We start from the raw sequence: 27,574 nt of genomic DNA on the forward strand, positions 1-27,574 counted from the left end.
AATAAAAATTCTATAAAATGGGGAAAAAAGCTCCACATGGATGTGAAGGAGGGACGAGAAAAATTACCGAGGAGAAAGTCTGATATGMCACCTTAAAATATGAAACTTTTGCAAGGCCACCTGACTTCTCCAGATGAGWTCTATTCTAAATATCTTGATTTTCCCCACTGGAATATTTGACAACCTCCACCAGGCAAAGCCAGCCCAAATGAAGCTGTACAAATCACCCTCTCCCTTTTGTTAGTCCTTCATTTGATGCAATGTTTTCCTTTAAAGGAAAAACTATTTGGGCCAAGGCATGATCATAAGCCCTTGTGGGACAAGTCCATTTTTCAGCAGAGCCAAAATTCATTTGCCAAGCAGAATATGCAGTGGCACATGATGGTGTCCTTTTTATGCTCATTACCAGACTTGCTGATGAGCCCACTCTGTGAGCAAATAGATTTGTTTCTATAGAGGAATTGCTGCCATTTAGCACTGAAGGTGTTCCTAAAACAGTGAATTTCCCYAGGTTAAGCTGYTGTGAGRAGCTTCATCCCTGAGGAGGGAYATGTCCAGAGCCCTTCAGTGGAGARGCACAGMTGGAATGGCTCAGGGAGCTTTGTCACAGCCCAGCTGTACAGAAATTAAACCCATTAGGCTTCAGTGCACTCAGCTATCACCAAAGTGCTGCTTATTTGTGAGAAGAGTTATGGTAAAATCAATCCAGCTGAATGAGGCTGAAGCTGGAGAGCATCCTGCATCTTTGGAAATGCAGCTTCCTATTATCTTTACAAATGTGATGGGGAGAAGAGAGGACATTGGTATTATAAAGTACAGTTCCACTCTGGAAAATGTCAAAATAGCAACTTTCTATTCAGCAGATGAGCTCAGTGCTCTGCTGCTGTGCTTGACTTTCACCTCAGACAAATGAGCAGAAAATTGCCCAGCACTGGAGATAATCACAGCAGTTATGGGATGGAATTATTGGTGTGTTAACATCCAGCATTCCTTATCCCACAAACCAACATCTCATCCCCTCGAGAACACACTGCACTCTGCTTTGATACATTCCACAAGAGATTTGCTCACCTGGGAAGCCTCTGGCAGWCTCTGGCTCACATTCCAGAGGGCAGAACACAGAGCATGGGGCTGGAGCATCACACAAACACCTCCTGGACCCTGGAGAGGTCACAGAGGAACATTTCAGAATAGGGACACACATCACACTGGAACCCAAACACATCTCCTCCCAGTATGAAATTATGGGGACTGAGAGAAATGCTGCAAAACCATCATCAGATTTAATGATCCCAGGACAACCTGTGTGAGTTGGAACCAAATTGAGGGGATCAACCAAGTGTCCCTGTGGAGAAAAGGGACACTTTTCTCAAATTTATGTCACAATGTCGATTCGTGTCTCTATGACACGGACAGATTCCTCTGCACCCCTCTGTTCTCCTGCCTGGGTTGTAAAAGCATAAATTAGGTTCAATCTCTGCTCAGTTGCCATCTATCACTTGGCTTTTCCCCAGAAAAGCCAAAATTCTGCTTCCACGTGAGTGGAAGGTGACAGGGAAAGGAAATCTGGGGCTGTGACTGGAAATTTTTAGCGACAAAATACATTGGCTTGAGCAGTGAAGAATATGCTCCCTGTCTAGCAATTCCCACAATCTTTATGGCACTCCCAACCAACACATGGGGAAAAAGGAAAATGGATGTTCAAAATTAATAAGRATCCATCACCATTTCTCTAATAAGTCAGCCTAAAAAGCGGATGTAGTAAAACTGTAATTTATAGCAGTGATTAAAAAGCCTTTAATTGCCTATTTCACAATTTCCTTTCAAAATGTTCTTTGGGAAGCACAATCATTTGATTCCACTGAGACTTGTGTGCAAATGTTTAATTCTGGTGAAGAACCTGAACTTTCCGTGACCTCCAGGAAATGGTAATTATTTTTCCTTTGCTTGATTTGTTGAGCCTTGGTTTCTTCACTGTGAAGATCAAAAAAGCTGTCCCAAGAAGTAAATTTAACATATGGCCTGGAGCCTGAGGTGATTGTGCAATGTTTCTCCCTCTCTCGGGCGGCCCAGAGTCCGATCCTGCTCTGCTGGGGGAGCTCCAGCTCTGCTCTCACTGAACTGGAGAAGATTCGCAAGGAAAAGAACGGGACCTGGCTGGGAAAATCCAACATCGCCACCTATTGGATCTCAGTGGCGGGGGAGAGTCACAAATCCCCTAAACCAGAGGAGTTCCCTGGATTTCACATGACACAAAACCTTTTAAACAGCAAGGCTTTCCTTTAGGGCAGCGGGAGAACTTGGATATCCTGGGCTTTATAATAATGAATAATGAAAGTTATTTTCCAGATTGCTGAGTTTTATCAACTCAAATTGTCATATGGCTCAGGCCATGGACAGCGCACTGAATCTTCTGCTGTGAGCAGTMATGTTTAGGAATATCTAAAGAAAAACTGAAGTGCATCACTCCTAAATCTCTGGCTGTTTAAATCCAAGGGTGTTGTTCCATTCCCTGGCACAATTCAAGCCTCCTTTTGGGCTCGGGTTTGAAATACCTGAACAYCTTTAATGTTKTGTGAAACCAGWRTGGTGCATGAGACTAAACAAGAGTRGGATCATCTCAAAGTTRCAGGRGAAAATCCSATATTCCCGAGGTGCATAAACATGGAATCATCGGAGAGACGCAGGTCCTGGGAAACTCATGGGGTTTGGCACAGCCAAGAGCTGGCGCAGCACCTGGATCAGGACAATTCCTGGGATTGATCCAGGCTGGAGAGTGAAATGGTGACTTGGAGCTGGACAGGAAAAAATGAACCCCCAGCACGGGCAGCAGGAAAGGGGGGATTTTGCCCCGCCGCAGCCTCAGGTGAGACCCTACCTGCAGAGCTGCCCCAGCACTGGGAACAGCACTGGGAGGAACTGGAGCTGCTGGAGCCAGGCCTGGATGAGCAGAGCGATGGAGGAGATCTGCTGGGAGGAGAGGATGGGATGGTTCAGCCTGGAGAGAAGAAGCTTTGGGGTGAGCTCATCGTGGCTTTGCAGGGCCTGAAGGAGCCAACAAGAAACATGGAGATGATTTACGTGAGTGCGGCCCTGGGCGAAAGAGGCCACGGGCGGGAGAAAGCACCTGCCTTCACCTGTTCTCACCTGTTCTCACCTGTTCACACCTTTTCTCACCTGGTCACACCTGTTCTCACCCGCTCTCGCCTGTTCTCAGCCGTTTTTCCCCGTTCTCAGGTGTCTCCCTCTGCTCTCTGCTGTCCCCCCTCACCTCCCCTCACCTGCCCKCACGCGCCCTCCCCTCGCGGCACCAGAGGACTACAATTCCCGGCGTGCCCCGCTCGAGSCCTCGCCGCTCATTGGCTGTGGAGAACGGAAGCGGCTCTCGCGTGCCGGGAGCGTGGCGGAAGCCGGAAGCCGGAAGCGCGGCTGGCGCAGGTGAGTGCGGGGCCGGGGGCTCGGGGTGCCCGGGGAGGGCGGGGGGGACCCGGCGGGTTTGGGGGCGATGGCCCCGGTCCGGGTTATCCCATCAGCTCCGGACAGCGCGGGGGTGGCCCTGCGAGGGTCGCGGTGGGGCTGGAGGAGCCGCGGGGGCTGCGCTGGGCGAGTCGTGCTGGCGGCGGTGTTTGAGGTCGGTCCCGCCGGTCTGAGCTCGGCAATTCCCGGTCCCGCCGGTCTGAGCTCGGCAGTTCCCTCACGCACGGCCGCAGTGTCCCCACACAGGACGTGCAATGAGGGGAAAGTTGTCCCCCACCCCGGGAGATCGCAGTTTCCCTCAGGGATGTCAAGAGCACTTTGAAACACTTTAMAGATTTATAAATGGGAATAAAAGGAGTTAAATCATGAAATTATTTAGATGTGTGTAAATATGGAAAGGGGAGGGGGCAGAGCAGGGCCCGGCTGTGCTCCAGCAGAGGGACGGGCAGGGACCGAGCTGGAACAGAGAGGCTGTGGAGTGTCCTCACTGCGGATATTGCAGAGCCCTCTGGATACAATACTGAGCTCTGGGATGCAGGAGATGGGACCAGTGACACACTGTCCCTTCCAGCCTCACGCATCTTGGGATTCTGGGATTTGTTTGCTGACAAGTCTTTTAAATGATGATTATCGAGTGTCACACCTTWCTCATTTCCACACCCCCCTCCCAGGAGTCCGGCATGGATGAATTTAAAGATGCAAGCCCRCCTGAAGAGTTACTCAATCACCTGAAGCTGTCAGATCAGAAGTCTCCAGAGACTGCCCCCAGAGATGCCCAGCACCCCCAGAGCTTTGSAAGTGGCTGTGCTCCATCCTCAGGCCAGGATCCCACAGAGGAATGTTTCCATGACTGTCACGACTCCTTTGAGGCYAAAGGACCTGTGCTGGATGACGAAGGGAATGTTCAGGATGAAGGGAGTAGCTCGAGGAAGCAGACAGAACTAGATGAAGAATACTTGCTAGAACTAGAGAAAGATATGCCAGAGGAGGARAAACAGGTAATGCACAGCACCAGTGCTGGGGATAAACCATCTGTGTGCAGTCGGTGTTTTTGAGTGGGCTGACACTAAAAGGGACCTTTGAAGCTCTTGTCTGTCTGGTTTCACTGGTCTAAGTTTCCTCTTTTGGATAACAAATGTTTGTAGCTTTCCTTGCTGGTCTTAATCCTCCCATTCCAGTGCGGATTTTGTGTGCCTTGAGCAGTGTGTGAGGTGCCTGTGACTCAGGGATTACCCAGAACAAAACTCTGCCTGTTCCCTGTTACTTACAGTGTGTGCTTCCATTGTTTTCCTCTGAGTACCTGCAAGGTGCTCTCCAAAACTCACAGCAGATTTCAGGACAGTTTTCCTGACTGGTTTGAGGAATCCAGACAGTTGGGATTCAGTTTGAATGGATTCCTGTGGTTTACTTGGGCTTTAATCAAACAAAACATACTAAATGTGTGGGTTTGTTTGCTTTCAGTGCTGTTACACTGGACAAACTCATCCTGCAGCAGAAAAGAGAAAAATGCAGTTTTTCGTGTGTAGAATAGATCTTTGTGTTAATGTAGAAGTTCCTGGAGGTGGAAAAGCAGTATCAGGGAAGGACAGCATGGGATTCAGTCTCCTTGAAGGCAAAAATGGGCCTAAAAGTAATTCTTGTCTGTGCTGGACCTGGTGGGAATCCCTTTGGATCTGTGTGTGTCTCAGGTTTGACTCGAAATGGGCAGAGTGACGCTGCCAGTTGTGATTTAATAATGAATAATGGGGAGTTGGGAATCTCAGGAGGTTTTCTGGTGCATCCTTTGGAGGTTTTTAGTCCAATCCCCTGCCCAGAGCCAGGGAGATCTCTGGCACAGCCCCTCTGGCTCCCTGTGCTGCTCTTTAACTATGCTGGTAACTTGTGTCCTATATTTAATTAGAATTTATTTTATTGCAGGGCCCTGAGCATCTTGGGGGCCTCCCCTGGACTCTCTCTGGGAAGTCATTGTGTGGTTGTTATTGTAGGAGAGAGTTTGTTTGATTTTGATTTTTTTATATGATTTGGGGTTTTTTTGCAGTGGGGGACCCACCAAAAGAGGGCATTCTCCAAATGCATCTCTCAGGTGCTGAACAGAGGGCAAAAATTAATTTCTTTGACCTCCTCACACACAAGAAGCATCTCATTGCCCTTGGGGTTTTTCCAGTTGGAGTGAGCAGTCCCTTTTTTCTCCTTGTGGTTATTCCTGTCCAAGAAGCACTGTCATCATGAGTCACAGGGCTGCAGCACCAGCCTGGGACTTGAGAATTTCAGAGGAAAACTGCTCAAAACTGGGGGGAAGTTGTTGTGGAACTAAACTTTAAAAAGAGCAGCCAGGCTGGCAACTGACTGTGTTAATTTTCCTGCTGTTCCTGGTTTGGGTGTATTTTTAGATAATCAYCTCCTTTTGCACATGGATCTTTGCCTGCTGTCAAATGACCAAAATAATTGGGAATATGGAATCTTGGCACTCAGTGCTGTGGAACTGCACTGAAAGGGGCTACGGGAGTGCAAAACAACAACAGCTTCAAACTGGGAAGATTTCCTTAGAGAAAGGCTGGAGGCAGCTGCAGCTCTCATCTTTCTGCAGGTTTATTTCCAGTGGTGTTGAGCAATTTTGTCCTTCAGAATGGTTTGTGATTTCAGCTGCCCAAACTGAGGGGTTCTGTCTCTCACCAGCAGCACAAGTTTTGGGTCAGCAGTTCTTTATTTATATTCAATGGAGAGATTACTGAATGTTGCAGTCTTTTAAATTCAGTTTTTCTCTCGAGCAAAATGTTGTTGGTGTCTCTTACAAGCAGAGCTGGAGAACTCTGAATGCAGAGAAGAATTAGGAGCTCAGACAGTCATTAGAGCCACTGGAGTGTCCCATTCCATGATCTCACCCTGGACAGGTCATCCATGAATTGCTGCTCCAACTCTCCTCATTGTACTTCTATTGAAGGCCACAAATTTATTTTTAAAAGTGAAAAGTTCAGTATATCCTGATGATAAAAATATGCAGTTAAATGCTGCAGCTTTTAAGAAAAAGTCCTGCAGTCCAGTCTGAGGTCAGAGCTGTACATTCATTTACTCAGAACTTTGCAAACCTTCTAAGCCTCCTTCCAATGACTCAAAAAGGGTTTCTTGAGAAGAAGGGCAATGTGATTTTTAAATTTTTTTTTAAGACAGAAACACTGAGAAGTGTTTTTTGGCTGCTGAGGTTGGGCGCAGCCTGTGAGCTGTCCTTGCTGGGTTATTGTGAGCCCCTGCTCCCCTGTGAGTGTGTGCTGGAGCATGAGGGGAGTGATTCACAGCAATTCAAGCTGTATTTTTAGATGCAGGGCAGTGCTGGTAAAAGCAGACATCAAACAGAAGCCTGGTGCTGGCACCTGGGGAGATGGATTTGATTTGGCTGCTTGTCTGAATAAAAAAAGCTCCCCAGGAAGTGGTGCTGCAGCAGCAACCGTAARCTGCAGGCTCAGGGCATGGAGAGCTGGATTTTATTCCTGCTCCAGTCACATTTATGGAGTTACACCTGCACAGTTTGGGGTTTGTGTAGCCAAAGCTCATTGCTGTGATAAATGGGCTCTGTGCAGTGATGTTCTCCAATAATGGGCTGGAGAGAAAGGCTCTCGTTTATTCTGGAGATGCAGAGGCAGGTTCTGCTCCTGGCTCTGGGTATTKGTGTGGGGATTTCAGCAGCTCAGAGCAGAAATACTCACCTGTGCAGAGGCTGTGCAGCGCTCAGAGGGAAGGAGGGAGTGAGAGTGATTGTGTGTTTTCTCTAATTACATTTCAAGAACCCCATACAGTGAGATTTCTAGTTTGAAGCAGCAGGAATTCCTTCCAGAGAGACAGTAGGGATACGCTAAGAAATCTCTGCACAACAAAACAAAATAAGAACTTGAGGGGATATTAAGACACAAACCTGTAAGATGTTTCTTAAAAACAGGGTTGCTTGCCTGGCCTTGCAATTCTGAGGTTTTTAAGGTTTGAAATTCACTTTTCCAGGGTTTGGTCATTGTTTCACAAGGCTGTGCTGCTGCCTCAGCAGAGGCACTGAGCAGCAAATTGCTTTTGATGCATTCTGAGCAGATTTTTCTGGCTGGCTGTCAGTGACAGTGATGGCTTTGACGTGGGGCTGCTCTGCAGAATTAATCCGAGGGCASCCAGCAGCTGTTGCAGGGTCATTGTTCAGCCTGCCCCAGTGCTGCTGCCAGGGCCACCCTTTAATGAGGAGTTTGTGGAGTCCCCATCCCTCAGCTCCTCCATGGTGACAGATGTTTTGTGGCAGGGACTGCAGCACCTGGCCTGGGAAGCTTTAATTTTGGATATTGAACCCTGTGTTCTGTGGGACACTGCAATAAATCTCCAGTATTCCTCCTGAGCTGTTCCTTCCCTGGAATCACAGTTCCTGTTCTAACAGCAGGAAATGTGTCAGCGACACGAGCAAGAGGAGATTATTGAGTGGCTTGTGGGCAATTCTGTAGGAATGAGGTGGAACTGATTTTGAGAAATAGGATTTTTGAGTGATACCTGAGATTCTTGTTGGGCTAACAGKAAAATTTGCCTTTTGTAATCCCTCTGTTTTCTGCAGGCTTCAGGATACGTTAGAGAACATTGGCTTAGTGAAGACATTTCCTTTAAGCTACCTCCTCCTCACCCTTCCTTTKCTCCCTGTGCCTTTGGGTTGATCCCATTGTTTTCCATAAAGGGAAGCTTCTGTATAGAATAAACATCCTGTTACATTTTCTGAGTTWAAGCTTGGAGAAGAACATTTGAGAAGTRTGTCTGTRTCTGCYGCAGTCATTAATTCCAAGAGCTGRTGAGRATTTGAATAAAAACTGGAATTATAATCTCCCYGTGTGATTTACAATTCTTTGAGATGCATTTTTAAACAAACAAAAGTCTTTTGCTGAGTGACAGTTTAATAAGAAGAGGGGAAAAGTCTCCCTTCGTGTCCCTTTGAGTTCTGCTGTCTGATTTGAGTCTTTTATTCCGTTCTGCCTTTCTCTGGCAGAGGCTGCTCCTGTCAAATTGAGCAAATTGAGGCCTTTTCCACTCGTGCTGATGGATTCATGGGCAGCTCCCCTTTTTCTGCCCGAGGCTGTTGCCTCTGGAGCAGGAGGGATGAATGGCACTGTTGTCACTCAGGAAGAGGCRCAGTTAGGCTGGGCTTAACCAGAGCTGGCAGGGAGGGCTGTGACCTCTTTCCCTGTGTCTGCAAGTGCTGCTTCCAATTTCATGCAATTTGGTGATTTGGCAGTGGAAAGAGTGAAGTTCTTTTCCATGGAATCCCAGGGAGCAGGGACAGCCAAGGTCCATTGCTGCTATTGCCCTGAAACCTCCCAACAGCTTTGGCAGTTCTCAAGATTTAAAAAAGGGGTTTTTGGTGACTCCAACCTTAAATTGAAATCCAAATCCTTGGATGCAGGATGGAGCAGTAGCTTCCCAAAACTGCAGGGGGAAGCAGACARCTGCTAATGAACAACTGAGGAGTGGGATTGGGAGCTGGAAAATGCATTCCTGCTCTGTTTAAATTCCTGTTTGTGTGGCCCCTCTGAACTGCAGGAATTTGGAATTCCCTGCTTTGGGGCTGTGAGGTGCAGGTTCACTGGGAACAGAGCAGGGAGAGCTCCCCTTTGCTGCTTCTCAGGAACAGTTCCCAGCAAAGGGAAATCAAGGGATCAATCCAAGCACAGGAACAGCAAGGGGAAATGTTGTGGGAAGTGTCCCAAACTGAGGGTGTTGTTCCTTCATCTCTCCCTGGCTCTTCAAGGATTTCACTTCCAGCACTTTCATTGCATTGCTCACTTCCCAAGGAAACAGTGGAATGTGCAGGTTGCTGTCTTCTCTAATAGCAGAACAATGCTTTTATTATTATAAAAATTGTATCTACTATATAACTAAAATTTATTTATAATAATACAATTATAAATAAATTCTATAACGTTATAAAATCCATTTTATATCGTGCTTTTCTGGTTAAACCTGAGTGTTTTGGCAGAGCAGCTGAGGGGCAGGGGCCATGTGTGACTTTAGGGTTGTACTTTATTTTGAGGAGGCCAGGCTGTCCCTGGCCATGAGTTGAGACCATCTCCAGCACCCCTGGCTGGTTTGGGTTCAATACTGATTTTCTYTGAGTATGGCATTGGAATTCAGTATCCAAATGGAAACATTCCTAATCAGTTCCTGTAAGAATCATCGCTGCTTACATGCAGTTGTTTCCTCTGGACTTAAAATATTTAAACCACATCAAAATCAGTGCCTGCCATGGAATTTGTCATCTTTGCATTAGTAGAATGTGCAAAAACCCCCAAACATTCAGTTTTTTGCTGGCATTGAAGAGCAGATGATGAGCTGGGGAGCTGTGGCTGCCCCCAGTGCTGTGTGTGAGCAGGAGGGGGTCGGGCTGGATTTTCCTCAGGCACAGCATTCCAGGAGTTCAGGCTGACCTAATTCCAGGGAGAGAGGGAGGGAAGGAAGAGCAGCTGCCCTGCAGCCACTGACCCCGTGTCCTGGAGCAGCCTGGGGGACCCTGGGRTGGCACTGAGCAGATCTGACCTTCACAGATCCCTTGGGATTGCTTCCCTTGGCAATGATCCCACCCCAGGGAGCTATGCCCACCCACTCTGCAGCGTCCAGGGGAGCTGGGATTCACCATCCTGGTGCACAGTTGGCTTTTCTCAGTGCTGGAATGGTTTGGGGTTTTTCCCTGGATTGGAGCTGTGCCCACCCACTCTGCAGCATCCAGGGGAGCTGGGGTTCACCATCCTGGTGCACAGTTAGCTTTTCTCAGTGCTGGAATGCTTTGGGGTTTTTCCCTGGATTGGGACAGGTGCTCCCAGCTTCCTCTGGAACCATCCAGCATAAATGGGAATTCAGCCCCAAGAGTTCCTTTCCCMTGTTCTGTTAAGGAATAAATAATGTATTGATTTCACACCCGGCCTGCTTTGAGGGCAGTGCCTTTAGCGTGTGAGGGGCTCATCCATTTTTCATGCTGCTACAATTTGGGGAAAAAAACAGAGCAGTTGCCTTTTAGATGTTGCATCTTGGTCGGTCAGACTTGAAATGCAAATCCATTGATGTGCAGGAGGTACCCTGCAGACTTTAACTCTTTTAAAATACTTTGGATACTCAGTTTGGAAGTGATACCCRTGAAACAAGGGTATGTTGGAAATGTTGGTCAGGCTCTCACAGAAATGCAGGGTTTGAACCATTGGTGCCTTGCAGGGAGCTGAATAAATTGCAGAATCATACACAGAGCTCTTAAAAGTGCTGCTTTGGTGCTTTGTTGTTCCTTTTACTCCTTTTTTCATATAAAGCTTATTCTTCTGAAGCTTTCTTGCTTCAAATCATTTTCTGTATTAGCATTTAATGCATAATTAGGTAAACATGTAATATTTTTTTAAATAATTTGAATAAAATTAAACAAAATATCGATAATACAGGCGAAGTCTCCCTCCAGCGTGCCTTGGTTTCAGGGTTTCTGCCTCAGGACTGGTGTGAGCATGCTGTAGTTGTGTTCATAATAAAAATCCTTTCATTCTTGTGGAGCTGTAACTGAACCCTGAGCAGCAGAGAATCAGCTCATGGCACTGAAAGGCCACTTCTAAATAGGTCATGAGCAATGAAGTCAGTGGGGTTTGTGTTTCAGGCAGCCCTTCCCCTCAGTGAGGGTAGTCTGTGGAGATCTTTCCAGCAGGATCCTCCTCTCCAGGCCTGCTCTGTGCTGAGATGGGGCTGCTTTGTTCAGTGCCATGAAATTTTGGGATGATTTTTACTCTTTGTGCACCACAGATGATTTTAAAATGCCTTTTTGTGGAGTTCAGGCAGGAAGTTCTATCTGATCACTCAAAAACTGAGGTGTAGCAGTTCCATATTTCCCGTGCTGAACAGCAGAGTYCTGCATTACACAGAGAATTTGGGGTTTTCTTGCAGCCCAAAGTGTGGAATTTGTATGTTCTTGTTTAGAAAGCCCCACATGTGTCCTTTGGGGGGCTTTGTCAGCCCTCCCTGAGCAAAGGCACTTCCTCAGCACTGGGGCATGGTTTGTCTGCTCTGTGTTCTGTGGGGTTTCTTTAAAGTATGAGGAGTCATGGATATTAGAAAAGCTATTTAATAGGCAGTGGGAACAAATTTGATCGTCTGGGCATGTGTCAAAGGGGTGAGATGAGATTTTGCTGTGGAATTTTGTGTCATACTCAGTGTCCTTTCACTGAGCCTGATCTGTTTGTCCTAACGTGGTGCCAATGGTCGGCTGAATTAATCCCCAAGCCAATAAAAGCAGGAGTTAGAACCTGGGATTTTGAACTGTTTGTCAGCTCCTTRGCATAGCTGGGAGCTGTGCAGTGCTCCTCACACTGTACTATATTTAGCTGTTTCCAAGGAGATGTTCTGTGTGATATTGATAATTGCATTAATCCTTGATTCACACAATCTGCACCAAAGGAAACTGCTCCTTTCCCTACTGTTGGCTTTTTAATTGCTCAGTGATCTGTCATTTCCAGACACCTCGATTGAAGTCCTTTGTGTGCTGGGGGAAAAATCAGTGGTCAAAAGTGGGTTTTTGTAGCACAGAAATGACTCCTGGGCTGTGGGGTGTCCCTGCCTTTCCCTGCTTTGTTGCAGGAATGTCTGCACTGTCAGGAGGTTGAGGGGTGGCTCGGTGACATCCTGAGCTTTCTGTGACATCCTGAGCTTTCTGTGTCACAGCCTGAGCGTGGCCTCCCCTCGTGCGAGATGTTCATGGTTGAAATCACAGCTCTGCTCACATGTGCAGTTCCCACTGTGCAGGGAACCTGGCTCTGGGGGTTCAGGCTCTCTCTGCCTAAGAAATCCTCCAGGGCAGAAATCCTTCTCACCCTGACCTTCTCCTTGTGCATCTCTGAAAGTAACTGCAATTGCTGAGGTGGAATTATTTCAAGCAAAACTTGTGCGACTTTACATTTAAAATATATTCTGCAGATTTGACCTGCAGTGAGTGCATGAAATGGAGTTGGAAAGGAGAAGCAAACAGGCAGCTAAAAGCTGATGTGTAGGTTTAAAGCGTGGAATTCTCCATGGATGCTCCCCCTGCATGCTGGTGTCTGTGAACTGGAGCTTTTTAATTGCCTTGTTGTTACACTCCAGTGTTYCATGGCTGTATAAAGTATTTCATGTCACAGGCTCTACAAGCAGATCTTGGCAGAGTTAAAACTCTTCAGGTTATGTTTTATTCTGCTTCYCTTCCACACTTCCTTTGGAACTGCAGCTGACCTAGTTGTTCATTTCAGTGAAATACTCTGAGACATTGTCTTTTCTTTTGTAGAGAAGAAGAAAGGAGAGCACGGGGCTGAAGGAGAAAGGAAATGAGCACTTCAAGAAAGGAGGTGGGCTGATAATCTTTGAACACCACGTGGATGGTAGAGAATCTCAGATCAGTACTGAGCCACTGTGGTGATGCTGCAGAAAACCCTGAGGAGGACCTCACACCGTCCTTGTTGAATTTTATCACCTCTTTCATTTTTCATCCAGCTCTAGAGAAGAGACAGYGATATCAGACCTCCTTTAGAGTTGTTTAAATCCCAAAGATTTGGATACTAAAGCAGGATTCCCATGAAAGCTGAGTGCTTACATACAAAAAACATGGATTTTCCACTGCCTTCCAAGTGCCAGGGTTTATTTTACTGATCAAAAAAGGCTTCCCTGGGCTCTRAGCTGGGCTGATGGCTGTGCTTCGAATTGATGCAGGGCCTGGGGCTCTGTGCTTCTCCTGTACCTTTGTACATTGATTTGAATGAGCCAACAGTAGGGGGAAGTGCTTTGGACACCTGCCTTTGATTTAATGTGCTGGTGGGTGGAGGATCCCAAAGGAAACAGGAAATGCAGGTTCCTGCTTCCCTCTGGCAGCCCTGAGGACCAGACAGGGCTGGAGGTGCCTGACTGTGCCCTAAGGGAACACAATCCTGCTCAAATGGCAGGAAACTATTTCAGGGATGAGAATTGCATCCACATCCTGCTGCACTTGTTGCATGGAGCTCTGGAGTATATTTCTGCTTTTATAAGGAGAATTAAGTCCATTTTAAAAATAACTGTATTTATGTACCATTTAGTAATGTTCTTTGAGAGCAGCTCCTGATTCTGGTGTAATATCACTGTGTATACTGAGAAATGTTTCCAAAGGAATCTCAGCCATGGGTTCACTGGTTTCAAATTTGGGTTTTTCCTGTTGCATGTGCAGACTATGGAGAGGCAGAAGATTCCTACACCAAGGCTCTGCAGATTTGCCCAGCCTGCTTCCAGAAGGACAGGGCTGTTCTGTTCTCAAACAGAGCTGCTGCAAAAATGAAACAGGTGAGTGCTTCTTTTGTTCTGTGCCCCACTGGGAACTGAGTATGGGACAGAGGCAATTCTGAAGTGATCAGAGCCCTCCCAGCCCATGGAGCCCGARCTGTGCTCATCCCCACYTTGTCCCCAGCYCAGAGCACTCAGTGCCACCTCCAGGCCATCCTTGGACACCTCCAGGGRTGGGGAAGTACAGAAATAYGACTTTGATCTAACAAAACTGTTTTGTGTTCTAGGACAAGACAGAGGCTGCCCTGAGTGACTGCACCAAAGGTATCACTTTTTTCTCTCWCAGTGCTGCCCTTGTGCCAGCTTTTTATACATAAATTGTGTCATTTTGTGCCTTTATTGTAGATTACTGTAATTTTGGGCATTAGGGTCTTTAAAGAATTGAAGAGAAAATACCTRATTTGTATTACTTGTTTTGTAAAATGTCTGTCAAACCTTTCCTGTCTGCAGTAATTTCCYTTCTGTTCTCTGGTACCAACGAGGCTGCTGTTTGTACTTGTTTTTAATAGGAAAGTCTTTTCTATGGAAAMTGTTTCCCACACCTGTGATTTCAAACCCACTTCCACCAACCATTCCCCCCAGATCCAGGTTTAATCCCAGATTCCAAAGAACTGTGAGGCTTCATAGGGTTAAAAGCATTACCAAGTCCCTTTCCTGCACAGCTTTTGCTTTGTCACCAGGGCTTATGTTCCCCCGTTCCTGCCCTGCACAGTTCTCTCTCTGCACCTTCTGGTGGAATCAGTTCAGCTGTGCTTTGCTTTATTGCTTCCACCCACTCACCCACCCTCGAGTGTTTGTTAAACTCCCTGTGACAGCTGGGGAAAAAATCCAAATTACCAATCAGAGAACTAATCCAGTGGCTGTGTGCCAGCACTGCCTCCACAGAAATGGGAGGCTGTGCTGGCTGAAAGGGCTCCTGGAGGTACCACATCCTCCCTGGCCTTTGCCTGGCTTGGTGCTGCTGCTTTCTGAAAAAAAACACCTCCAGGTTTGCAGTGGCTTGGAGGGAATCGATGTGCTTTGAGCAGGGAGATTTCAGCTGCCAGTGCCTGACACTCCCCAGGGAMTGCAGAGCAGAGCAATGCAGTCACCTGCAGCTCCCTGACTGTGCCTTTGCCTTTGTCCTTCCAGAGGAAATCAGCTGCAATATCTACCTGGATAATCCCAGATTTAATTGTCCCTAGAATCATTTGAATGGGCCAGGAATTATAAAATGAACAGACCTCTTTCTGTGCTGAAAAATCCTTCATAGCCCCTGTTTCTGTGGTGAAATCTGTTGGACTCCCTCTTTCTGTGGTGAGAAATGGGTGAAGGAATTCTTGAGGAATTACCATGTGGAGGTTACTGCTGAGTTTAGCATTCAGTCTGAACTGCTACTGCAAACAGCCCTGGCTGCCAAGGGAATGAGGAGAGGAAAATCTGAAATTCAGTCAGGATGCCCCTCTGCCAGCTCACAGAGCTGAAATCACTGCTTGTGCATTCCCAGCCCAGTTTGGGCTGTTTGATACTGAATTCAGAAAAGCACCAGAAATTCTCCTGGAGTTTGTCTCCATTTGAACTGAGATATGCATGGCAATGCTGATTTTCCCTGCTGTATGTGTCCAGAGGGATATTTAACTTTAGCTGCAATCTAATAATAGACACATGCTAAACTCACAAAAACTGAAATATCTTGCAGGTYCTTAAAGTTTCTGAAGCATCACTTCAAATCCCTGCATGGATAGGATTGCACATTCAAAGCTTTGTGATCATAAATCACTTCCATCTGTGATAGATTGTGGACATTAAATGAAATATGATCACGAGACTGTCCAAGGCAGCTGCTGCTGAGTTCTGCCTTAGCTTTAAGCTGTGCCCCTGYTTGATCCTGAGTTACATTCTAAGGACAACTTAGACATGTAATGCACACTTCAGAATTCATTTGAAGGATGGAGAAATGTTTCAAGTACAATCCTGGGCTTTGGTTTTGTYTTCCAGCTGTGGAATTAGACCCTCACTACATCAGAGCTTTACTGAGGAGAGCAGAACTCTATGAAAAAACAGAAAAATTAGATGAAGCTCTGGAAGATTATAAGGCAGTCCTAGAAAAAGATCCATCAGTTCATCAAGCCAGAGAAGCTTGCATGGTAAGCTTAAGCCTTTTAGTGAACTTTGGCCTAACTTATTTATCATTATTTTAGTTCTGTTTCACGCCAGTGAACCTGCAATGGATTCTGCCTCAGAAGGAAAAAAAAACCCTCATGTGCATCACCTGCAAATTTGTCTCTAAAACCATTTTGAATGTGTTGTTACARAAAACCTTTCTGAAAGGCTTAATTGTTTTAAGTCTCCATTTGGGAAAATAAATCATTAGCAGTGATTCTGCCCCCCCTTTCCCCACACTGTGGTGTTGTAAGTGACAGATTAGGAACAGCTTTTATGGCATATTAGGCAAGAAACCTTGCCTGGAATGATTTCCTGTGGGACTGGATCAGTTGCACTGATGGCACAAAAGACTCTGCTTAACTGTGTGAGTGCTGCTGGTGGTGAGGGGTGATCCCATAAAACAGCTGAGCTCCCTCACAAGGATTTGTTGCCCCTGGAGCTGGGCTGGGGCTTCCCCTGGGCCAGGAACAGCTCCCCAGGGAATGGTCCCAGAGCTCCAGGAGCGTTGGGACAGCGCTGCCAGGGATGCACAGGGGGGATTGTTGGGGGTCTGGGCAGGGACAGGGGTTGGATCAATAATCCTGTGGGTCCCTTACAGCTCTGGAGGATCCAAGATTCTGAGTCAGACCCCTAGGGGTGGCTGTTTGGAACCCCTGGAAGCACAAACACGGTTCTTGCAGCTCTGACAAAGCCATGGGTTTGTCTCAGTGACTGTGGCCTTGGTAATCCCACAGGAGAGCCCTTGCCCAGCCCAGAAGGGAATCTGCAGCAGTGCTGCTGCTCCTCTGGCCACCCTTCAGGCACAATCCTGATGATCAGTACTTTACCCTGATTTCTGTGCCTGGGYAGTGCAGAGGTTGGGGATTCCACCCCCTCCTGCTCCCTGACCTGCTTGGGCCAGGCARAGCTTTTGGCTGCAGAACCCTTTGGACAAAATGCCCTCAGTGTWCCCTGCACTGGGATTTGATCTGTTCTGCCCCAAGCTGATCCTTGTCAAATTTGAGGGGAGAAGCAAATTATTGAGACTGAAGCTTCAAACTCCCTTCTTGAAAGYTAAGGAAATCCTGACAGCTGTAATTTTACACTTTTCAAATATTCATCACCAATCTCTAAATTTCATAATAAAAACCCCCAGGTTTCAGCTGTTGATTCCACATTCATGGTTACATATCTAACCTGGAGGAGACTGAGAAGCTTTGCTCTGCTGTAAGGTAAAAGTGTCTCTGCTTTGCAGAAATATCYCAGGATCTTTTCCCCCTCACTGGCAATGAAAATGATGCATCAAGAAAATCTGCAAATTTGCTCCATTCACTGTTAGAGCAAATCTTCCTCCCCCTCCCCACTGGAATGACTTCACTGTGCTCCAGGGAATGTCATGAGCCTGTTAAATGACAGATTAAAATATTAAATGCACAATAGTTCTTTGATTCCTGAGTTGGTACCTGCTCCAATACTTGAGCACTGTTTGTATTTCAGGAGGGCAGAGCTGGSTTCTGATTTCAGTCCTCAGTTGTTTTTGACGTCTTCAATGCCAGACTAAACAGTTTGGAATTATCATGGTTTGTGGTCAGATCACCCCTAGTGCTGCTTTCCCAGCAAGTTTCGTTATCTGGAAGCAATGGTTAGCTTTGGTTTTGCACAGGTGTGTCACTCTGGTGAGAATTTCAGCTTCCACACAATTTTTGAGGGATTTTGGGGCAGATAAAGTGATTTCCCAGAAGAAGCTSTACTTTGGGATCRGTATCAGAGRCACCAGATAAAAATAGGTGTCCATRAGGGCATTCCTGGAGTGAAATGCTGAGCCTTTGGATTAGCAGKGTTCAGAGTCTGCAGGAGGAACTGCACATCCATGATTTGTGTCCCTGTCCCTGCTGATGTCCAGATGTGGGTGCACTATTGAAAGCAGGGATCTGATTCCAGTGCTTCTCTCTCTCCACAGAGATTACCACAGCAAATTGAGGAGAGGAATGAAAAATTAAAGAAAGAAATGTTGGGTAAGTAGCATGTACTTCCATAAAAATCTTCATAATCTACTAGAAAAGAGCATTAATAGAATCTCTTGTATAAAATTCAAAGAAGGTAAATCTGAAAGGAAATATTTGTTCAGTGTTAAACAAAATTCCTGATTTCTCTGTAGTTCTCAATTGCTTGAGAATTGCTTTACATGCAGTAAATCAGACAAKGAATTCTTCCATGCAGAGAAGGCCTTTAGTTCCATTTAAAGAAAGAAAACCTAAAAYCTTCTAAACCAATTTCTAATTGATGTGTGTAAAAACTGGGGAAGATGGTCTGACCAAGCCCAACTGCTCAGTCCTTTCTCCCTGCAATGAAACCCTCAAAGCAAACATTCCCATGGAAGGGATAAACCAGGGCTTTCACTGAACCTGTACCCAAAGGAACTCCCCCAGCTGCAATAACTGGGGATGTTTGATCTGGGGGTTGAAGAAATAAATGTGATTCTTTCTGTAGCACTTCCAACCCAGAGACCTCCAAGTGTTCATGTTTGCCTTGATTTATTCASCATTTCATTGCTGTTTGGTTGGAGGCTGCATTGGACCTACCCAGGGTTAGAACCAGGAGGGGAATTACATTTCTTAAGGCAGTTTTTGGTGGGAAGGGAGGGCAATGTTTGGCTGTCCTGCAGAGAATCAGGTTGTACAAACTCAGCCTTTCACACTGCTTCTCAATATATTGGGGAAGAAGAGACTGTTTCAGCTTATGCTGGTATTTTTCTGTAATTACTTTCTTGCTCTGCAGCCTCTGATTTGCTCTGGCTTTGTTCCTGCTCTGACCTAGCAAAGTGTCAGTGAGGCTTTGCAGAGCTTTACAGGATCAGAGTCTGCTTCCCCCATTGTGCCGAGAACAAGCCCTAAATAAAGCAGGTTAAGGGTGATGGGGCTATAAATAAATGGCAAATGCAGAAAATCTCCAGAAGGATCAGGCCCACTGGTARGACATGGGATGGTTTCAGCACAAAGTAATATGAAAATAATTCCTGATCTTTTCTGAACTCTAAAGGGCCTCACTAATCACAAGGGATTTGACTGGAACAGTAAATCCAACCCTAGTTYTGCACTGCTGGTTTTTTCCTGGATGTCAGACTAGATGGGATCTCTTTTAAAAGTGTTAATASCTTAAAAGTGGCAGTTGGGATTTCAAAATTGAACTGGGATTTGGGAACCAGTTCAGACTGTTCTTTTGGGATTCTGGAAGGAGTGGGAGAAGAGAAACTTGATGGAATGTGGTGGCTATGAGATTCCTTTGGATTGTTTTGTGCAGTGAATTTGTTTGAAGCTGTTCCCACTTTTCCACCCTTGTGAATGGCATTTCCCCCTGCCAGGGTGGACCTGGCTCGTGGCACTGTGGCAGGAGCTGTGCCAGCTGGGCTTGGACAGTGCCAGGGGGACATTCCTGCCTTCCCACGGGGCAGCTCAGGTGCCTGGGTTGTATTCCAGACTTTTGGGCTCCAGGACAACAAGGCAGAGGCATCCTGATAGTTCCAGGCTGGGCCTACTCCAGGAACAGACACGGAACTGCAACCAGGAACAATGTTCCAGGTCATGCCTTGGCTCCCTGTGATATTGAACTGATCCTCACTCAGTCCATGAATTGGCCTGGCCTGGTTTGGCTGAGCTTTTATTCTTTTGGCTCCAACAAGCCCTGGGTTGCCCAACCAACTCCAACTGTCATGGAACAGGAGCTGTGCACAAACAAACGCAGAGAAATGCAGTGCATCCTCCTCTTCCCAAGTGTGTTTCCTGTTTCCCAGGGCTGCAGCTCATTTCTGTCAGAGGCTGAGYCCCTTTGCAGTGGCTGTGTGTAAATAACTCGGAGCACACATTCCTGTCTGGATTTTCCCTGAGTGCCAGTGCTGGCCCATGTGACTGGTGAGGTTGATGTCACCACAAAAATCCCATTTAGTGGCCAGGCCAAGCCCACTCRTGCTGTGTGTGCTCCAGGATCTCTCTTTTCCAAGGCTGACAGCTGTATTTCAGTTATTCCATGTTTTCCACTCAGCTCAGCTGCTGCTGAAGTTTGCTCAGGATGAAGTGACCCCTGAATTCACATCAAAGAGAGCTGGACTTGGAGCACCCTTGGGAAGGAGCTTTGAAATCCAAGTGGTTCTTTCACTGTGTGCTTCCATGAGCATCCTCTGCCTCAGTGACCAAAGATGTGAACAATGACCACTTTTGGGGGGGGGATTATATTCCTCTCCTTAAACCCAACAATTTCCAGTCTTGTTTAGAGACTTTTATAATTATTGTGATATCTGGGATCATCCTCTTGGGGAGAGGATGTGAGCAGAGGGGAACTTTGGAATGGTTTTAGTAGTTTGGGGCCAGAACACCTCACCTGGGCCTTTCAGCTACCTGAGATCAGCAAAGATATTCATTAGGCTTTGTGCCTAAAGAATTAAGGGGTTTCTTTCATCTTTTATATTGACAGTTTTGTTGTATTTGCAGCTAAGCTGCTAAACCCCAACCCTGYACAAGGTGATTTTAAACCAGAGCCAAATTACAGTTACAGTTCAGTCCTCATTTACCATTTAGGGARGGGAGAAGGATTTGCCTTTGCTCTTTTAATTGGCTTAAAAATGTTGGTAATACAAAAAGTTACACAGAGGAGACCTCATCAGGAAATTTGTCTTTTCTCCAAAAGAACTCTTTACACGAGCAAGATGGAGCTTTTCAGCTTCCAAACCCCACTCTAACACCAGCAGCTAAGCCAGAATTATTGCCAGAAAGACTSAATAGCAATTAATTTTGGCTGTTACATCTTAATGTAAATTGTGAGTAATCTTTTCCTGCATCTGCCTCTTTCAATAGGGTGTTAAATTGCAGTTTAGGTGAGTAATGAATCACAGATTTCTGAGCACTAAATTGATTTTTACAGTTGCTTTCTTGTTAACCCCTGAATATTTGCTTTGGTGAARAACCTGAATGTGCTGGAGTTGCAGGTGGAAAATAAACAGAGTGTGTTGGAAAGAAAAAGAGCAAAATGTGTGAGAATAAGGGCAGAGGGAGGAGAGTGTGACCCTGCTTGGGGACAGGGAGTGTTGGAGGCTGGGCAGCCTCTGCAGCTGAGTCCCAAGCTCCACGTGGTGCCTTTTCCTTCCTCCCAGCACAGGCTCTGAGGGAGCTTTTCTTTAGGAGGGGGTTGGAGTTCACTCCAGCCCTTAATTTAGGGCTGAAAGGAGCTGGGGGAGGAGGAGACAGAGCTTCCCTACAATGCTGGCTCTGTGTGTGCCAGGACAGCAGCAGCAGCTCGGCGCTGCAGCGCCCGGAAAAGAGCTGGGGGAGGAGGAGACAGAGCTTCCCTACAATGCTGGCTCTGTGTGTGCCAGGACAGCAGCAGCAGCTCGGCGCTGCAGCGCCCGGAAAAGCCACGGCTTTCTTGTGCCTCGGTAACAACTGCTGCAGTGTGGCTGCCCAGAGCCTGCCTGGGGAGGGACAGAGCAGGAAGGTCACCTGGGATGTGCTGGGGAATTATCATAAAGCCCCAAATCCGTGCTGTGCTGGGAGCTGCTCYGGCTGCAGGATGGATCCCGGGGTAGTCAGGGGGTGTTTATGGCTCTGGGAAAGGACATCCATCTCCCTGCAATTGGAAAAGACCTTTCYCAGTGTCCTGCCAGGCAAACTCTGCTCTCCCACACATCTGTAGGGCTGGGGGCTCCCACCATGCCACATTCTGCAGGATTCTCCACAAAAACACTTCTCACCCCAGACCTGAAGCTYAGCCATGGCCAAGTGTTTGTCCAGAAGTACAAAAAAACCTCYTCATGCCATGCAGAGAGATGCTACCCAAGTGGTTTTATAGCCAATGTTCATTCAGGGTGAAGGGATGAGCTTCATAGTTAATTTATCTTAGAAAAGAGTCAGAAATCACATGTGATCCACATACTGACAGGACTTTATTAATAAACTCTCATACCCTGTGGATGTTTAACAATGATTTTTAATCACAAAGTGCAGAGAGTTCCTGGGATGTACCTGTGATGGGTAAATCAGCAGGGCTGGGCTGTGTAGGTGGGTGTAATTCCACRGGAGTTTTCCCTGTGCTCAGCTCTCACCGTTGGAATGTCATTGCAGGCAAACTGAAGGATCTGGGCAATTTGGTTCTGCGCCCCTTTGGCCTGTCAACAGAAAACTTCCAGATCAAACAGGATTCATCAACTGGCTCCTACTCCATCAATTTTGTCCAAAACCCCAACAATAACAGATAACATGGATTCAGTGTGGCTCTGCACATCCCATGCCAGGATCCAGCAAACAAACACCCTCCACCCGCAGGGGAAGAGGAGACTCTGCAAACTCATTTTCCAGCTTGTGAAATTATTTGCAATGTGGATGTAAAGCAACTCATTTGACATCTCATAGTGATAACTGTGTCCAGTGTGTGATTTATTTATTTTTTAGTATTTTTCCCCTTCCCTTGTGGTGTTTGGCTTTTCCAAGAGGCAGTTCCTTGCTTTGGCCTGCTCAGTGCTGGTAATACAATTGTAGCAGCAGCTCAGGTGACTCCAAAGGCTGGGACAAARGCTGGTGATGCCCTGGGAATTGGGGAATCCAGCAGCAGCACTGCCTCACCCTCAGCTGGGTGGGACTGGCACYGCTGGGCACAGCTCTGCCCTGGAGATTTTGGAGAAGGTGCCTTTTGTAATTCCTGCCCCCTGGGTTTTATCAGTGCTGAAGTGTTCACATTGGAGGCAGATTCCACAGTTGTCTCCATGCAGATTTCAAGACATGATTTAATTAAATAATTAGCAGTAGCTGTCTTGGCTATTGGGTGTCATCTCCAATTCATTTCAGGAAGTCTCTGAGTCTGAAATTCAGGAGCTCCAGCCTTTGACTGGAGGGAAAAGCCTTTCCAGGCACGCCAGGTTTGGTGCTTTAATGTAATTTTTGTCTCTGCAGCTGTGGAGGGTTTTCTATTGTTTAACTCTGTCCTGCTGCATTTTTAGTTTAGTTTTAGTTTAAAGCTGGGCCTGGGGGGCTGATGAGCTGTGAAACCTCTGCTGCCTGACCTGAGCTCTGCAGGGAAGGCTCAGTGGTGTGGGATTAGTGGAAATGTGAATAATCTTCCCTAAAACCCAGAGCACTGCAGGGCAAAGGTGGCCAGGCTGCTGCAGGAGCCCYGGGCAGGGCTGGRCTGGGCTCAGGSGGTGCCTGGCCATGCCAGGCCCCAGCACCAGCCCTKCATCACCAGCTGGGGCCTGGTTCCACTCATCTGCAACATCCCAGCTACCCTGGAAGCTTTAAATACTAATTTWWAAAAAAWTTAATTGTTTARCCTTGCTGCTGTGACCAGTGGGTTTCTGTCCCTACCCCACTGTGTGTACAGTGTCACTCACCTGGGGGTGGCTCTTGTGCCCAGTTACACCAGTAGCTTTTTCCAACCTGCTGCTTCAGGGACACGAGTTCTGTTCCTCCTGCTCTGTTCCTGCTCCACCTCTTTGAAGGCCTGGGGAGCTGCAAATATTCCTTCTCAGCTGGAGGCTGGGGAACTTCTGGGAAATAAAAACACAACAAAGCTTTTGAATTTCCTACCTGCTGTGCAAACACATCATCCAATCACTGTGCAACTCCCCTGCAGGGTGCCTGATGTGCACCTGTAGTTTKCCAAGGAAGGGAAGGGCAAAGGAAGCAGGACTGCAGCAGATTTGTGTTTGTAATTTAATGGGATTGTGTGAAAGTCACTGGGAATTGGGCACACTGGTGCTGAGGGCTCAAACCTCCAGCTCATCCCTCCTCAGTGCCACTCTCCAGCTGGACCACAAACCTCGGGCAGGTGTTACCTGCCACCACAGCAAATTCTCCTCTGGGCAAAATTCCAGTTAATTCCCTGAAAGTCCTTTTGCATTGTCCAAATCCTGAACAAGTGCATGTATTTTGCTTTTGATTTTTAAGTGGTTTTTTATGTCTACACCAGTTCTCACAGCTGCCACCAGTAAAATAACTGCTGCTTCCTCCTGGTGCCACTGGCCACAGCTCAGGGAGTGCCAGGGAGTGCCAGGGAGTTTTGAGTCACATGTGTTACATTTACAACCTCTAATAGGAAAAACTGTTCYATGAAACATAATCTTTTGAATATAAGTGCTGTTAAACCAAAGAGTTCCTTGCTCAACTGTTCCACCAGTTACTCACCCTCCTGGTGACCAKCATGTGCCTCTTTTCCACCTGGACTTGTCCATCCTCAGCTTCTGCCTTTGTTCCTCCTTCCTTTGCCTGCCAAACACAAAACCTTTCAGTACCTGGCCTTTCCCCAGARGGGTTTGCACAGAAATAAAGGGAATGCTGGTCTTGTCCAGAAGCTGGGTTAAGTCTCTCCCTATTAAGAACTTTCTCCAGGATTTCTGTARCACTTGTGGCTCAGGCCTTCCATTTTTTTTCACACAAGAACTGACACTGGGTTTGCCTCCCATCTGTTTTATGCAGAGGTTCTCACTCACTTCTCTCTGTGTCCCGTCAGAGACTTCAATCCTTTTGGCTGCAGATGGGCCAAGGTTTAGATCTCACAAAACCAGATTCCCAGGATGATTTGGATTGGAAAGAACATTAAAGCTCATCCAGTCCCACTCCCTGTCATGGGCATGAACACCTTCCATTGACCAGGGACACCTTCCATTGACCAGGGACACCTTCCAGAGATCAGTTTGCTCCAAACCTCATCCAGCCTGGCCTGGAACAGCTCATTCCAGATCCTGTGAGTCCCAAGGCCTGGCCCTCAGAGGAGCTGAACATTTGCAGTTCCCTCAATCCCACCAAAGATTTGGAGCATTWAACATCYCTTTAAAACAAGCAGCTCTCCAGTYCAGCTGTGTCTCAAAACCCCAGCCCCAAGGGAAGCAGCAGAGGCCACASTCCAGGGAAGGGTCTGTGGGACTGACACAGGCCCAGCACAGCCAATCCCTCCCACSCAGCAGGACCCAAAATCCCCCCCAGCTCCTCCCTTGGCACATTCAGGATTTGACAAAGCACTGAGCTTTGAACCCAATCCTTCCCTCCTTGATTAGCACAAAACTTCCTGGGATCTACCTGCCCCTGATTAGCACAGCCCCAGCCAGGGGGAGAGAAGCTGCTGGTCCCCAGTTCCTAGGCTTTAATTAGCTGTGTTATTCCCAAGGGATTACTGCTGCAGCCAAGAACCAATTATATCCCAGTGCCTYCTCTCCAACACGGGCAAAGATGCGCCAGGGCACATTTAATGTGCAGCGTTAATACGTTGCTCATTCACAAGCTTTCCCTGTTTGGATGAATCCCAACATTTTCTTGCCCAGCAACTTCATTTTTCCCACCCTGTGACTGCTGTGACTGCTGGGGACTCGTGCTGGGGGGGCTCTGGGCAGCCCTTGGCACAGGAATTGTGGCATTATGCCAGAGGCATCACTGCCTACCCTGACAAAGATTAAAGGCCCTAAATCAACTGAAAATTAAAATAAACCCCTTTTTTTCTGATTCTGCACGTTCAGTGGGAATCTCCCAATTGGAAACCACCTGCAGCTGCAGCTCCAGCTCCAGCCTGGAGTCCCCAGAACTGCACATTTCTCACACCCCGCTTCTCAAGGAGCCAATTTACAAATCCAGKATTCCCTAAGTGGATGCAGCGGGATTAGGTTTGCCTTTCCTGGCCTGTATGGGGGCAGCACCCCGCTCCTGGCTGCCAGGACTCCCTGCCCTGTGTCCATGGGCTCTGGGCAGTGTCTGGGTGGGCACCGAGCTCCAGAGCAGCTGCTGACCAGGACTGAGAGCCACGGAGCCAGGAAGGATCCTGGAGGGAGCTGTGCCTGTTCTTCTGGGATTAACACACACAGAGCAGCAGGATTTGTTCCTGTCTCTGGTGTGTGAGCTGCAGCACGCCCCTCCCTGCAGACACACCAGGGAACAGGGATGGCAGGAACAGGGGGAAGTGGTGCTATCTGCTCTGGGCGGTGGCTGCTGGCAGAGCTTCCTAAATGTATTCCTGAGTAGTGCTGGCGAGTGCCCAGCAGGTCCCGGGGGAGGCAGCAGGGCCAGGGCTTTTCTGATTGCATTTGTCCTATTTCCATGAGCTCCTTCTGCTGTCACCCTCCATCGTGGRGCACTTCTCTGGCTGAGGGAGGAAGAAGTGCAGTATTTGGGAACTTKGGGAAAGGAGGAGCTGGGAGCTCCCAGATTTCCTGGCTATGGCTCCAGGCCTGAGCTGCCCTTGAAGAGACAGCTCTGACTGTGCCCCAACACACATTTGTGTCCCTGCTCCCAGCGGGAATGCCGCTGAGGCCATGGAACCTGGAGCCAGCAGCAGGTTTTCCAAGCCAAGATGCAGCTGCTGGCTCCTGACAGGATCCTGCAGTGTTAATGCAGAAGGGAGTGAAGTCCAACCCCCCAGTCCTGCTCTCACAGCTCATCCCCCGTGTTGGCTTTCTAAAGGCAACCAGAGCCAAGTGAGAAAATCACAGAAGCATAATCCACATCCATGCAAGCAGTGTCAGCATTCCTGGGGCCTTACCCTCAGCATGGTCCAGTATCCATCCCCGAACACTCAGGAGCCCCTGGCCCCTTCCCCTGACAGCTTGGATGAGCCCTCCAGCAGAACAGCCTCACTTAATATTTAATGACCAAGACAACCACAGTCAGAAATTCCAGTCCCCAAGCTCTTAAAATGTAGAGCTCAGCTGAAAATCTGGATTTCAAAAWTAGTACTACCCTTCCYGGGCTTGGAATGTTTAYCCCAAATTCAGAACACGCCAAAAAYCTCTGCAGATCTGTCCAGTGTGRAGCACCCACGGCTTGTGCTGCAAAYCCAGCACGGGAGGAGAAACAAAGAGCACAGAAACACTCCAGGGAAAAGCAGGAGCAGAAGCATAAAAGCCGGATATGGAATGTGAATAAACCCCACTGTATGACCCAGCAAACAACAGGATCCTTTTCCTGGCTCCCTGCTCTGCCTGCGGAACGCGATGGGGAAAACAAATCCCAAAACAACTGGAGCAAGGACAAGGCAGGAGGAGACAAAACCACAGCAGTGAGGGGGAGTTGGTGCCAAGGGCTTGGTTCTGCCCCAGGAGGGCTCAGCACTGGCACTGCTTCCCTCGGAGCAGAGGGATGAGCCCTTCCCAAAGCACCACAGCGCCTGAGCACCCAACAGAGCTCACCTGCCACGGAATCCTTCCAGCCTGGGGCATTCCCAGCTTTCCATAGAGTCCTCAAGCACAGAAGGGCCTCTCCATGCCAACCTGGCAGCCTGACACTCTCTGGGAGGTGGGAGATGAGCCTAGGGAGCCCGAGGGAATGTGGAGCCTCCAAGGAATTGAGGGAATGGGGAGCCTCCAAGGAATCGGGAGCCCCTTGGGCCCAGCCGGGCCTGGCAGCCTCACCTGAAATGCTCCAAAATCCCCAGGGTGAGACAGTCTGGATTCACCACGTCATTGTCACTGAGGCACAACTGTCCTCAGCAATGTCCCTGCTGCTCTCACCCTCCTGGACCTACACTCTGATCCCTCATGCTTTGAATGGGAATCTCTCCARACCCCCGTGCCAGAGCTGCACTTTTGCCCTCATTAAGTGTTGCCCTTTAGATGCTCCAGGACAGCCACAAACACCATTAGAGGGGCTTTGTGTGGGCCAGGCCTGGCCTGGGTCACATTTATCCCTGTGCCAAG

General features: G+C 47.7%; 2 protein-coding genes across 4 annotated transcripts in view; one reads left to right on the top strand and one right to left on the bottom strand.

Annotated features, from left to right (window-relative positions):
- The first annotated feature begins 3,399 nt into the window (after nt 1–3,399).
- On the top strand, nt 3,400–22,716 carry TTC1 (tetratricopeptide repeat domain 1). The gene is made up of 8 exons (XM_057382751.1): nt 3,400–3,438; nt 4,149–4,475; nt 12,767–12,827; nt 13,679–13,791; nt 14,019–14,055; nt 15,769–15,917; nt 17,876–17,930; nt 22,026–22,716. The coding sequence occupies exons 2-8, from the start codon at nt 4,158–4,160 to the stop codon at nt 22,157–22,159; spliced, it is 867 nt and encodes a 288-aa protein (XP_057238734.1). The 5' UTR covers nt 3,400–3,438; nt 4,149–4,157; the 3' UTR covers nt 22,160–22,716.
- PWWP2A (PWWP domain containing 2A) overlaps nt 22,008–27,574 on the bottom strand; it is a 30,967-nt gene continuing 25,400 nt past the window's right edge. The window contains exons 3-5 of one of the 3 annotated variants that reach the window (XR_008966420.1): nt 24,081–24,161; nt 23,288–23,443; nt 22,008–22,069 (exon numbers count right to left, since the gene is read on the bottom strand). Coding sequence is in view for 1 of the 3 variants with exons in the window: in XM_057382749.1 (XP_057238732.1) it covers nt 24,130–24,161 (32 nt within the window). In the remaining 2 variants the exon portion in view is untranslated. Of the gene's footprint in view, nt 22,070–23,287; nt 23,444–24,026; nt 24,162–27,574 lie in introns of those variants that run through there. The other 2 variants (XR_008966419.1, XM_057382749.1) reach the window with 2 other exon arrangements.

Source organism: Malurus melanocephalus, unplaced genomic scaffold (genome assembly GCF_030028575.1).
Source record: "Malurus melanocephalus ecotype Western Australia unplaced genomic scaffold, MMel_1.1 scaffold_583, whole genome shotgun sequence".
In the NCBI taxonomy this organism is placed as follows: Eukaryota; Metazoa; Chordata; class Aves; order Passeriformes; family Maluridae; genus Malurus; species Malurus melanocephalus.